Source organism: Plecotus auritus (genome assembly GCF_963455305.1).
Source record: "Plecotus auritus genome assembly, chromosome: 2".
Taxonomy (NCBI): domain Eukaryota; kingdom Metazoa; phylum Chordata; class Mammalia; order Chiroptera; family Vespertilionidae; genus Plecotus; species Plecotus auritus.
In genome coordinates, this window is record NC_137771.1 from 105505230 (window position 1) to 105519376 (window position 14147).

General features: G+C 52.5%; 1 protein-coding gene across 21 annotated transcripts in view; it reads right to left on the reverse strand.

The window, feature by feature from the left end:
• The window catches only part of IQSEC1 (IQ motif and Sec7 domain ArfGEF 1), a 438538-nt gene that overhangs the window by 8960 nt on the left and 415431 nt on the right, over positions 1-14147 (reverse strand). For all 21 annotated transcript variants that reach the window (XM_080657486.1, XM_080657472.1, XM_080657475.1 and 18 more), the window contains 8 exons: positions 13487-13609; positions 11823-11989; positions 8194-8333; positions 7729-7758; positions 6288-6413; positions 4970-5069; positions 2762-2923; positions 1592-1768 (listed from right to left, as the gene is read on the reverse strand). In XM_080657486.1, the coding sequence (XP_080513612.1) occupies positions 1592-1768; positions 2762-2923; positions 4970-5069; positions 6288-6413; positions 7729-7758; positions 8194-8333; positions 11823-11989; positions 13487-13609 (1025 nt within the window). The remainder of the gene's footprint in view (positions 1-1591; positions 1769-2761; positions 2924-4969; positions 5070-6287; positions 6414-7728; positions 7759-8193; positions 8334-11822; positions 11990-13486; positions 13610-14147) is intronic.

The window sequence follows — 14147 nt, forward strand, 5'->3', positions numbered from 1 at the left end:
TGCAGGCCCCAGGCTTCAAATCTGCAGATGCCCACAGTAGTCCAGATATGTGTTGCTGGGAAATCACCAGTGGTTCTCAACCAAGGGTGATTTTGCATCCCAGAGGACACCTGGCAATTTCTGAAGACATTACTAATTGTAATTACTGGGAGGTGGAGCCAGGGATGCAGCTGAACCTCTTGCACAGAACTGTCCCCACAGCAAGAAATTATCAGACATAAAATGTCAACAGGGCTAGAGTTAAGAAGCCCTGGGTTAACCCTCATGCTGGCAATGGATTTCTGATTTTCACTATGGAGGGAAAAAAATTGACAAGACAAAAGCAAAGGAAAAGTCCAACTCAAAAAAGGAAAATAAAAAAGAAAGAAAACATTTCTGGGAAATAAATAAGTCAAACAAAGGGAGGCAGCTGCTGGCTAGACAGGTACCAGGTGGGGTCATGAGCAGGTTCTCTTAGGGGACCTTGAGCTGGCCACTTGGCGATGCCTGAGGCAGGGTGGGGTGGGCAAGCCTCGAGGAGGGGAGGGGCTGCTGGGCCCCTAGAGAAGAGGACACTGATCTCATCCTGAGAAGGTCTTTCCCAACAAAGTAGCGGCTCCTGGGGCCAGGTTACCTGGGGCGTCAGGGCAGGTAGAGCCCAGGGTCCCAGGAGCCTACAGTGCTGGGCACAGCCCTGTGCCCTCTGTGCAATGACCTGCCACCCCCACTCCACTGCAAACCCTGAGCCTCCTCCCAGGAGAAGCTGACATGTCTAGTAGGTGGCTGAGGAGACTGCCAGAGTGCACCCCTCACTCCACAGCTTGTCTGACAGCGCAGCAGGCAAAGAAGGCGGAAGCAGCACTCACAGGCAACTAGCTGGGTCTGCACCCACACCTCCCTGCTTCACCTGCCCCTGCCACGACAGCCATACCATGTGAGGGCTGCCAGGAGAAGCCCTCTGCTCCTTATACCCAGGTACAACTTCTCCCCTATCTGTGCCCCAGGAAAGCTGGGAGGCCTGAGGGGTGGTGCTTGCTTGGGGGTTAAGAGGCTGGCAGCAAATTAAACACACACAGAAACAAAGAACAAAATTCAGTTTCCACCAGGGCTTTCCCCTGACTCCCAGGGCCTCCTGTGGCTGCCGCTTCTGGCTGGACAGAGGCCCAGAAGAGAGACTGCTGGGGAGAAAGCAAGACCAGGGACAGTGGGAGAGGGGGTTTCAGACACAGCTTAGAAAGCTTTACTCCATTTCATTCATCAGCCTAAAGCACAGGGCGTGGCCACAGAGTGCACAGAACACATCCACCAGCGAGTCTGGCTCACTCTTGTAAGAGCCATTTTCAGAAAATAAATAAAACTCCTAGAAGAAGAAAGGGAGAATGGGGTAACTTCCTTGCTGTTCTGCCTTAAAAATTTAGTCCTGTTTTCTTTTGCCTTTTGGTGCCATCCCCTCTGCCTGGTCACATGCTGTGCTGATTTGAGGATGGTCATGGGAAACCCAGCAGTGTCTGTCTAAGCCCTCCACTGCCAGCCACACTGTAGTACCATCCTGGCGCACAATGCATGCCCGACCACCAGTGTGCCCGTCTTGAGTCCTAGGCTCAGCTCTTACCAGCTTCTGAGAGGTCCCTCAGGGAGCTGCTGAGGGCACTGCGCTTGAGGCCCTCGCTGCTGGCATAGCTGTCGTCCAGGCAGGCTCGGTTCAGGGTCCCAGTGCCAGACTCCTTTTTGAGGCTGGAGCACTGGGACATGCTGGGCCGCACAACACCCTTCTGTTTCTCAAGCTCCGCTGAAATAGAGGAGCAAGGGCCCAGTGAGAGGAGCACAGCCTGGGGAGGGTCGGGGTGGGGGTAGGCCAGGGATAGGAACCCCACCAGGAGGAAATGAAGAGGACCACTGCCCTCTGTTCAGGGTTGGCACTGTACCAAGTCTCCATCTACCTGAAATGGGGAAAAAGGAAGGGCGAGCATTGTCTTGGGAAAGAAGTGTGATGGCTACCTTGAACAAAAGGGAGGGAGGCTGGAGAGGCTAAAGTGCCCTGTGGTCTGCAGGAAAGATAGTCTCTTTCCAGGCCTGAGGGTCAAGAAGGAGACAGAGATGCTCGGTCTGGATGAACAAGTGTTAACTGGCCTTTCATGGAAGGGCCAGAGGAAGGCACACCTGAGCCTGTACATCTGGAGCCAGGAGAAGCAGGGGTTATCATCAGCTCCAACAAACCCAGGGGATGGGCGTGGCTGCGATTTTTTCAGTCTGCTGGGCCCTGATGCAGAAGATGAATAGAATAACCACATAGAACTCTGGGTGCTCCTGTCCCAGGAGGTGACCAGGAACCAGGGGCCTCCCCAGTCAAAACAGGCCTGGGCTTCTGAAACCTGGCTCTCACCAAGAGGCCCCTGCCACATTCTGTGGTCTGGGCATGTGGTCTGCCAGTCACATAGACATGGGAAGGCCAGAAAAGACCAGGACAGCTCATTTCTGTGGGCTCACAGAGTCACTGCCACCATATAGGAGCCAACACCTATGTCCAGTGACTCCTAAAAGATGTCAGGACAGCCTGGCCCAGTGGTGCTCAGTGGTTGAGGTCATGGCTCGATTCCCAGTAAGGGCACAGGCCTGGGTTGCAGGCTTGATCCCCAGTAGGGGGCATGCAGGAGGCAGCCAATCGATGATTCTCATCATTGATGTTTCTATCTCTTTCTCCCTCTCCCTTCATCTCTCTGAAAAAAAAAAAAAAAGATGCCAGGGTTGCTGGCTCTTCCTCCTCAAGAGGTCTGTAACTCACACTCTATCCTGTGTTTCTCCATCTCCTGCACCTCCGCGATGGACTCCCTCAGGTCATCGCTGAATTTCTTCCGGTCTTGAGGATTGGGAGCATTGAAGTTTATTAACACTTTTATGTCTGCTCCAGGGACTGCAGACGTGAGCCGGATGCCATTGGGGTAGTCTGCAAAGGAAAAAGAGAGGAGAACCAATAGGCCCCTGCATTCTCTGTCATCTCCACTCCTGAACAAGAAAATACCAGTCTGAATTCAGGATGGGCATGAGGAAAGTGGTCAGAATGCAGGTCTCAGCAGGCACATCTGACAGGGAGAAAATGCTTCCATAGTGCAGACTGGAGGGACCACCAGACAACCTCCATCTGCCAACTCAGGTCCGAGCTCCTTCATATGTGAGTCAGGGGAGATCTGGCTGATCTGAGGGAAGCCAGGCCCGCTTCTTCTCCTCCCTTCTGAAGGTCATGGCGCCCAGATCCTCATTGAGACAGCAGCCAGGTGCTGAGTCCAAGAGAGGGGCAGCCCCCTGCGCTCGGTGGAGTGTCTTACCCATCATCTCAGGCCCGAATGGCCTCCAGACCTTTAGCAACCCTGGATGCACTGTGGGTCCTCGCACCCAACACATTCTCTGCTGAGTGCAGTGTCTTTCTGCTCAGACTTGCCTGTGCCCCTTTCAAGCACAACAGGTCTCTGGGACTTTGGTCTCCTCGATGCACCTCTCCCCTCAGTGGGAATCAAGCTTCAGCCATGGGGAGTTTGCAAGATCTTGACTCAAACATGAATCCCACTTTTGATCCATGTCAAGGCTGGAAACACAAATGCTTAGAAGCCATGTGACTCTCCCAAGTGCAGGTGGGACTATGAGCACTGAGAGTGCTGGGATGGAGTGTGCAGCCAGGAGCCAGCAGGCAGGAATGTGGGCTTAGTGGTGCCAAACATTTCTCATTTTTCAAGAGAAGCCAAAAGTATTAATGCGAGGATTTAAATATCAGCTCAACAAATTTTTAAAAGTATACAAACTAAATATAACATAATTGAGCCAGACTGACCCGAGGCTGGCAGTGTGCAGCCCCTGGTGTGAAGGCATGGCCTGGGGAAGGTATGGGCAGCTCTTACTAGCATCTGTGCCCAGGACCATGGGCTGAGCCCTCAGAATTTGAAAATAATTCAGATACAGCCTCTGTCTAGGGATTCAGTCTAGTCTGGCTGCTGGGGACAGTGTGGGGTAGCACCAGCCCCATGGTGCTGCCTGATGAAAACCCAGGCAAGGCAGGCCTTCTGACCTTGGGTAGGGCAGATGGGGCAGGAAGTGGGGAGATAGCAGGGTTGGCATGCTAGGCCTCTCCTGAACATGAGAGAAAGGAGAGGGCATAGTAGGTGCTAGTCCCATTTAGGACAAAGAAGAGGCAAAGAGCCCCAAATCCAGGCCTGAACTTTCCACTTGTGGATGGCACCACAGCCACCTGTTTGAGAGGATGGGGGCGGCCCTGCTGCGGAGACCCTACAGCCCTCCCCTTGGGCACTCCAGCAGGACTGCCCCCCGCTCATCCTAGGAAGACTGGGTCAGCCTGCCACTCGGGACCTCCAACGGGAGAGAGGAAAAAGAGAACAGGGACATGAGAAGGAGCAAGGTCAAAAGATAAGGTCAGTGGGGGTGTCCTGGTTAGGAGCCAACTACCTTCCAAAACCCCCAGACCCACGATCCACTCACATCCAGAGAAGGTCTCCAGTGGCACTTGACTTCCACATGCACATAACCCTATGGCATAGCACCACCCACGTCACAGATAAAGGACACGCAGCCCAGAGAGGTTAAGCAGCCAGGCCACACAGACAGTTTGAACCCTGGTGGTCCATTCCAGGGCTCAGCCCTGCACCTATAGTCCTGTATTACCTTCACCTGTTTGTTTGCCCACATTTGCATATCATTTATGCCACTTACTTCGTGCTTTCTTATCAACATTTATTTAAATAAATTTACTCTGCCCTATAGTATCTTATCACCTGCAAGAAGTAACGATAAAAGTAAACCATTGAACACCATGCTATTAAATTCTTCCCAATTATTGCTGCCTTTCAGAGCATTGAAGCTACCCTGGGCTCTGTCCTTGATGGCACAGGAGGAAGGAGAGAATAAGGCGGGGTGCAGGTCTTGGCCTCGTGAGCACAGTGCTCCAGCACATGCACAGCAGGCCCGGGAAGCCGCAGAGACTTACACTGGCTCTCGAAGAGCAGGACCTGCATGCCGTACAGGGAGAAAGACTGTCGGAAGTTGTATGTCACTGAGTTCTTCTTCTTCTGGAAGATCTTGGTGACCTGGGGGCAACCAGAGACAGAGACTGAGCCACACCATCTGCCCTGCCTTGGAGCAGCTCTGGGAACTCAGGACTGAAAATGGATCCGCTGGAGACCACATGCTTCTGTAAGAATGACTCTGTGGTTCAGAAGTCAGGAGGCCCTGCAGGAGGAAGGACCTGACACGGGGAGGAACACACGCCCACTCACTCCTTGATGTGGACAGCTTTCTGTTCCTGCCAGACCCTAGTGCCATCCCAGCTGCTACAAAGCCCCTCAACCCAGCAGAGAGCTGGCAGTCACATTACCGCATGTGGCACTGAAGATGTCGTGCAAGGGTCTCATGTCCAGGATTCTGATCACTGTGCCTTCGGAGATTAATTTCACAAAGGAAACAGATTCAGAGGTGTAAAGTGGCTTGCTCAAGGTCAGGATGCTTAATAAATAACTGAACCCACACATCTGATTCCTACCTCAGGAATCACAGAAGTGTAGCTGATCCTTAAGCAGGTGGGGACTAGGGAAAGGGCCCTCCAGCAAGAAAGTCTGTAGCATGCAGGGGGACAAAGATCCAAGAACAAGTTTCCCTGTTCTTTGCAGAGGCATCTTCATCCCCACTGGCTCACATCCGTGCTGCCTTTTTTGGGGGGGTGGGGGGAAGCACTCCTCAATCTCCCTTTGGGGAACCCCCATCTGCCACCCTCAATCAATTAGTCCTGGGGACTGTGATCCAGGATTAGGCACTTAGACAGCACCACACCTGCCTGGCCCCATGACTAGCTGTGGCTCAGGCAATGGAAACAACAAGACTGTTGCTGGGATTTTAAAGAAGAGAATCCTACTGGTGGCCGAGGAGACAAAATTAAGCCTGGAGCTTCCAAGGCCGACTTTCCCTTCTAGGATAAGCCTGCTTGAGAAGGGAGCCCACCCAGAGGAGGAGTCTGCACAGCTGAGCAATGGAGGTCATCAGAAGGAGTCCTGCTATCATGTTTGAGCCTCTGGAATGGCCAAGGCTGAGGCTCCGAATCCCCTTCTGGACTTTTACATAAGCCAACAAAGCCCCATTTTCAATGGTAGCAGTCTGTGTTAGATTCTGCTCCTGGCAACCCAAAGGCCTGGGCTAACTCCACCCCATCACCTCCACCCCACACCTGTGTGGGCATTTCCCCACATGCAGGCACATAGCCAGGTCTCCCTGCATAACAGCTGTCAGCCATGAATCCGTGGGGAATCACGTACCACCAGGAGGTCGTTAAACAGGAAGATTTCTCGCTGATGCAGTCCGAGTTTCTGGGGCTTATTTGGGTCTGGAACCTCGAAGAGTCGGCAGTAGCAGACCAGCCGCCGGTGAGGCAGAGAGAGAACCTGTGAGGGGGAAGGGAAGTGTGCCCTCAGCAGCCTGCCCCGCCTCTGGAGCACAGAGTCTAGCCCCAGCCCTTGGGACTGTGTTCCAAACACGTTTTCTTACAGACCATGCAGAATGAACCATGTTTCTGGCTTGCAGCTGTTTTCCCGTCTGCCCTGCAGAGCCAGGGTAAGGGTGCCGCTTCTGGTGAGACCTCTGCTCAATTCTTTCAGGCAGGTACCAGACTCCTTAGAAAACCATGCTCACATGTGAGCCCCCAGCTAGAGAGGAATGTTTGTTTTCTGAGTCCCCAAAGCGCCCATTAGTCTCCTGCAAATATTTTTCTAGAGATAATCTAACCTAGATGAGGAAACCGAGGCACAGAGAAACTGAACAACTTGCCTCAGCCACACATGAGGAGCTGCAGAGCCTCGGAGTTGTCCCATTCTCCAGACCCCTCCTAAATGATTTCAACATTTCTGAAGCCTAAAAGACCCTATCCAAACTTGAGCCAGCAATCACTGCTCTGTGGGGCCTGGTCTGACCCTCTGCTGTGTACACCTGCCTCTGAACACACCTGTCACAGATGGAAAGAGCCTCCGACCTTGCTGCAGTCCAAGCTGCTATCAAGGCCTGGTATGGCAAACCATCATGTAGGCCCACTTGTTGCTCTGGGAGAGCCCCTAAACCCCACAGGAGACAGATGGGTCAGTAAGGAGACAGTACATGCCCAGTTAAGACCCCCAAAGGGTAAGCATAGTAGTAGTCAAGGAGCATTAACTCTGCAAAAGGTGCCAACTCTGCAAGGGTGCCCTAGTAGAAGGGTGCCTGAGTTCAGTACATTAGGAAGACAAGATAAGGGGAGGGAAATGCATGGCCCAGCTTGGCACATTCAGGGAATAATGTTGTCTGGAGCAAAAGTACAAAGTAAAGAGGATGATGTCTTTTGGGGCTCGAGAGGTGGACAAGGGCAGGTCACAGAAGCCCATTTTTGGGGGCAGAGCTTGGGCTGGGTGGGGAAAGAGAAGGCCCTCCAATAAACATCAGTGTCTCAGTGCCTGGGGACCAATCTGGGTCTCTGAGCTCAACTGGGCCCAGAGGAGAGGGAAGGAGACTATCTGCTTTCAGCCTGACAGCACAGCCCTCCCCGTGAGGCTGTAATCTCTGGGCCTGCAGAGATTTGAGTCTGGGTTAATTATGAAAATAAAATTTCTTGTTGTTGCAGAATTAACTCAAGCAGCCAGAACTGTGGATCTGGGAGCAGGAAGATGTGGGAACATGGGCCACCCCCAGGATGGGGTATTAGCCAGAACATAAAAGCAGAGGGATACTCACACAGCCAAGCCCATGATGCAGGGATCCAATCTAAATGGGGAAACAGCAAACAAAGGAAAAAAAGATCAATGTTGCAAAAGATGCACCTGGGTGCCTGAGAGGCAATAGTCTCCCAAGGCATCTTTCCTTAGCTCTATCCAGCCACACCCAAGGGGGTGGACAGAGAAGGCCCTCTCATTGGCAGGCTGAGGGCATTCCCAAGTCACCAAGGAACTGTGCAACCTGCCCATTGGTTTGTTAAAATCCTCAGCTTCTCCAACTTTAACCCAGAGCAAATGGTTGTTATTCCCAAATATTAGAAGTCTCTTAAAGAAACCCAAATCCTGAAAGAATTCACCAGCCCTGCCTGGAAGGGGCATCAGGGCCACTGGCAGAAGCCGAGGCCAGCAGGGTGCTGGGTGGGAAGGAGGATGTGAGCATCTCATGCCCCCAGCAACTCCCCTGGGACACAGGGCCACCACATACCGGCTTCTTCCCCACGATAAGCTTCTCCACCTTTTGCACCTGGGACACGTGGTCCTCATTGGTTTTCAGCTCCCGCTTGCGAATCCGTTCATAGATACCAATCAGTGTTTCTCGGGGAATGTCCTCACCATCATCCACACCTAGGCAGGAGACAGTGGCCAGGCATTAGTCAGGCTGGGGTCTGGGTGGTCCCTTCAGCCTCAAGTCCCAGGCTCACTCCAATTTACCAGTTTCTAACCCAAATCAGAACAGTGATCCCTTTCACCAGTCCCAGCAGAACCACAGACTTTCCAGACCCACAGCTACTAAACATCCTCAGTCAACCACAAATTCCTCAGAATCCTTCCACCAGGGAAAAGGCCAGCACAGCCACTTGGACGAGCGTGGGAGGGCTGATAGAGGGCTTTATAAATATTACCTTGCTGATCCTGACCACAGCCACGTGGGGTGGGCACAGAGTCTAGCCTGAATGTGAGGATAGATGAGAATGCTAAGGCCTGGGGAAGAGGTTGGGTTTGAGGTGAGGGGAGGGTTTGTAAGTTCAGGTTCCAACACTGGGGCCATCCTCACTTTGCCCCTTGTTAGCGTTGTGACTCAATCTTTTTGAGCTGAGCATCTGTGAAAAAGGCCACCAAGAGCACGGGTGGCTTCTCAGAGCTGTGGCGAGAAGTGTGAGCAGCTCTTGGCATACCCCTCAGAGTGAGATCTTGGTGCATTTGCCAGCTGTCGTCCCACATCTGATGGGCAGAATCCAGGGGCAAGACTCAAACCTGGATTGCTCTGACAACAAGTGCATACCTTCTGCTACACCACTATGAAAATTGCTGTGAGAAAAGAAACTCAGCCCTACTCACAGGAGAAACACAAACCCACATCCATCCTCAGACTACAGACTAGCTCAACCATAGGATTAGTGAAACTGTTGACAGGCTATGGGGAGGGGCTTGCCAAGCCCTTTGACCTAGCAGAGGGCCTCACATAGTGAGTGCTCCAAGCAGGGAATGACCATCTGAGTGCTCTGAAGTGAGCTTCCCTGCCCTCAGGGGCCAGCCAAGCTTGGGAAGGGCGGAAGTGCTCCTCCCTATGTCCTGGTGGCCTCTGCTCTCTCTAGCCTTCGTGTTATGGCAGTGCCCACCACCAGGGGGCGCACCAGGGAGGACCTAAATATCTGAGGGAGAATTATCTTTTTTTTTTTTTTTTAATATATTTCATTGCTTTTTTTTTTACAGAGAAGAAGGGAGAGGGATAGAGAGCTAGAAACATCGATGAAAGAGGAACATCGATCAGCTGCCTCCTGCACACCTCCCACTGGGGATGTGCCCGCAACCAAGGTACATGCCCCTGACCGGAATCGAACCTGGGACCTTTCAGTCCGCAGGCTGACGCTCTATCCACTGAGCCAAACCGGTCAGGGCTGAGGGAGAATTATCTGACCTAGGAGAGGGGTTGACAGAGCAGCCTTTACCACAAAAATAAAGGAGAAGAGTAGAAATTTTATACAGCTCAACAAGCTCACAGTTGGACTTGGACTTGATTTAGACCAACTTTTGTTTCTTTTTAAAAAATATGATACCTCCTCCTGGCTGCTTGAAGATCAGCCGCCATCATGAACGACACAGTAACTATCTGGAAGTTCATTGCCAACAGACTACTTCAGCGGAAACAAGTGATCATTGATGTCCTTCACCCTGGGAAGGCATTAGTACCCAAGACAGAAATTCGGGGAAAACTAGCCAAATTATATAAGACCACACCAGATGTCATCTTTGTATTTGGATTCAGAACCCATTTTGGTGGTGGCCAGACAGCTGGCTGTGGCATGATTTATGACTACTTGGAATTCACAAAGAAAAATGAACCCAAACATAGACTTGCAAGACATGACCTGTATGAGAAAAAGACCTCAAGAAAACAGAAGGAACACAAGAACAGGATGAAGAGAGCCAGGGGCTGCAGAGGCCAGCATGGGTGCTGCAGAGAGTGAGCTGGAGATGGGACCACAGAAGGAGTCAAGATTCTTCAGGGACTTGATCTGTGGTGACTGTGCAGATTTCCATGAGAGGATTAATAAATTAAGAACTTTCAGGTGAAAAAAAATTAAAATATAATGCCCTTTAAAGGGGACCTCAGCCCACTGCAGCTGGTATTTCCCAAGGTGAGGACCCAGCTCCTGCTCCCTTCCTTCCAGGAACTCCAGGTACACAAGGCCCATGCCATCAGCCAACATGGAGTCAGCTGGAAGATAGCTGTTCCCTTTTTGATTCCTTCCCTACCGGATGCCAAGAAGGCTTCCCTTCTTGCTGCCTACCTCATCAGTACCTGACATGGGCCCACCTGCCAGGAAGAGAGGGCAGCCTCAGACTCAGGGCCTAGCCAGAAACAGCTCCTGCTGGAATCAACAGTGGTACTTTCTTTTCATTGTATTCATTTTCATAATGACTGCCTATGTGTGATAAATGCTACTGGTTTCCCATTTACAGTGGTGATATAAGGTTCCTTTAAAAACAGCCTATCTAATAAAGAGGTAATATGCAAATTAACCATCACCCCAACACACAAGATGGCCACCCCCCTGTGGACACAAGATGACCGCCATAAGATGGCTGGCAGGGGAGAGCAGTTGTGGGCTATAAGGCCAGCAGGGGAGGACAGTTGGGGGGGACCCAGGCCTGCAGGGGAGGGCAGTTGTGGGGACCAGGCCAGCAGGGAAGGGCAGCTAGGGGCGACCAGGCCTGCAGGGGAGGGCAGTAGCAGGGGGGACCAGGCTGGCAGGGGAGGGCAGTTAGGGGCAATCAGGCTGGTAGGGGAGTAGTTAGCGGGTGATCAGGCTGTTAGGCAGAAGCGATTAGGGGCAATCAGGCAGGCAGGCAGGCAGGCAGGTAGGCGAGCAGTTGGGAGCCAGCAGTCCTGAATTGTGAGAAGGGTCCCAGATTGGAGAGGGTGCAGGCTGGGCTGAGAGACACACACCCCTGTGCACGAATTTCGTGCACCAGGCCTCTAGTATTTAAATAAATAGACAAAAACAAAAAGGCAAGACAGTTTCAAGAGGAACATGAAGTGTACAGGATGAGTGGCTGGGCAGATGCTGTGAGGGATGCAGCAGTGATGGGTTGGGATGTGCTGGCCCATCTGTCCAGCTCCTGCCTGCTGGAGGTCTCAGGGCTCCCAGCACCTAGGCTCCATTCTGTGCTCCTACACATACTTCCAACCAGGCCTTGGTCAACCTGTGCCTGGACCAGCCTTCTCGTGCTGTGATGATCTGGTTTCTCTGGTCTCTGTCCCCTTGTGACTAATTCCCCTCCACCTGGGCCTGCCAAACCCCTGTTCATCCTTTAATAACAGGCTAAAAACATCACCTTCTCCAGGAGTTAGGTTTCCTGCATCCCAAGACCCAGGCAGCACTTGCTCTTTATGATAATTTGTACTTTGTGCATGCATTGTTGAGACCAACACTGCTTGAAAGCCCATCTGAGCAAGAACTGGGTGTACTGCAGCCGGGCCTCCTACCTCTCCCCTGCACCCAGTAGGAGGTAATGTCAAATTTGCCTCTCAGACCTACACATGGTGGGGCTCATGCTCAGAGGTGTCTGTGGAGGTGTGTATCTGAGCCTGGGGCCAGGACAGCTCACCTCGGAGGTTCTTGACGAAGTCCTCCAGCTTCATCTTGCGCTCAGGCTTGACGTTGGGGCTGTACATGTCTGTGTTGAGTAGGATGATGGCGAAGGCCAGGATGAAGATGGTGTCTGGGTTCCGGAACTGCCGCACCACCCCAGGGTTGCAGATGCAGTACCGCTGGCTGGGGGCCAGGGAAAGGGAGGCGGGTCAGGGCTCCCTCAGTTGGGGCAGGGAGTGGATCTGCCTGTCACTCATGAGTAGCTGCCATAGCTCCACCTGGCACTGAACAGCTGAGGCTCAGCTCCTGCACCTGGTAAACAGGGACAACATCTGCCTGGCAGAGCTGCCCTGACTACACACTCACCCTCTCACCTGCACTATAGCTGGTAAGCAAGGACAATACCTGCCTGGCAAAGCTGCTATGTCTACCCACTCACCCCTTTCACCTGTACTGTAGCTGACAATGGCTCTTGGGGGAAGACAACGCTCCCCAGGCTCCCTAGGAGCTGGCACAACCACGTGACTAAGTTCTGGCCAATGGGATATGGGCACTTTCAAGACTGTGCCTTAAACGGCAGGGGTGTGCCCTTCACTCTCTTGCCCTTCCTGGAACCGGGGTGTGATGGGGAGTATTGGACTTGAGATGAAAAGAGCCTGGCCTCTGCACCAGCTAAGAGGGAGATACACTTCCGTCTTGTTTCAGCTGTCACTTCTGGGCAGCTTCTTAAGACACCTGAACCAACAGCCTCACTGAGTCATCTGTGCACTGTCCTCACTGCCTCAAGTGCACCCTTGCCCCCACCTCTAAGAGGCCTCTCACTGGTAACCTCATGGAGGCATGATGAGAGTGGCAGAAACAGAGAAGAGGGGCCAGGTGGGGCATTGCTACTGAAGCAGTAGCCATCAGTGCTCAGGCAACATGGGCTTCAATTCTGTCTTCCTTGTGATACCCCCTGCAAGAAACTCCTGGAAGGAAGTGGCTGAACATCCCTCTTCTAGGCCCCGGGACTGCCCTCCTCCTGTGTCCTCATTCCTCCTTAACCCACTACTGGTGCTGAGCCCAGAGTGCTGGAGCAGCAGTTGACTTGTGTCTGTCACACCCAGCAAGGAACACAGAGACACCTACACAGTGTACACACAGTCCCAGGATGGAAGACTGTGTGGTGACCTTGAATGCAGGCTCTCTGTCATGCCAGGTGCTGGGCTGTGTGCCCACACATCCTCAGTGGGTTAAGCCTTCCACCCTGACTAGGGTAGGTACTCATTATCCCCACTCTATAGGCAAGGACTCAAGGCACAGAGAGGTTAATAAGCACAAGGTCACACAGCTGGTAAGTGGTGGAGTGGGTATTAGAACCAGGTCATCTGGCTCTGGAGCTCATGCTCTGAGTCACTGTGAGAGAGCAGCTGCCCCATAAAAGGGCAGATGAAGGAAAACACAGATGGACTCATGAATGGATGAGGCGCATGAGGACTTGGAGGAAGACAAAGACTGTTAAAAAAAACCCTGGCTCTAGCACTAACCAGCAAAGTTCCTGGTACCCAGGAGGGGCTTCTGGCTCACCTCTTAGGCGAGCTCAGGGCCACCCGATCCTGTGAAGGGACTAAGGGTATTCAACCCTTTGCTAGGAACCTTCCTCTCCCTGATGCCTTCCCCCTGCCCCGCCGCAGCCCCAACCTGAAGGCCTCGATGAGCCGCTCCACCTTCTGTGCCTCCCCCTGGACCCGGATATGTGCCTGGAACTTTCTGAGGGCTTCATCCAACTCCATGGCAGAGAAGTCCATCTCGTCCACCACGCAGCTGAAACAAGAAAGGCCATGTCAGTGTCCGCTGCCCACAGCCTCTGCTGCCTTCCCACTAGGCTAGGTGAGCACATGCTTGCAGAGAGTGGAGCAGAAGGGTTGATGAAAGGGCCATAGAGGCAAGGCTGCCACTTGTCTGGGAGGGCATCTGCTTAGCTTCCTCCAATCAGCAAACAATTCAGATTATGGCCAAAGATCCCTGTGCTTCTGGGGAGTCCATAAAGCCCTGAAACTGTAGGAAAACGTTAATTTTTACATCTATGTGTGCAATTTTCTAGACATACAGGGAGCCAGAGCATACAACTATTCTTAATAAGGACCCTTTGTGCAGAAACAAATGCTACACAGACTTAATGCAGACGTAATGTAGGAGTCTTCTGGCATTCTGAGGGAGCCTGGAGCACATGCCCATCCTCACAAGAAGGAATTGGAGGCTGGGCACTAACTCTCCATGCAGTAATCTCACACAGAGCCTGTGCTGTACACCAAGGGCATGGGAAGAGGTGGCTGGGTTTGGCTGGGTGTTTCTAAAACCA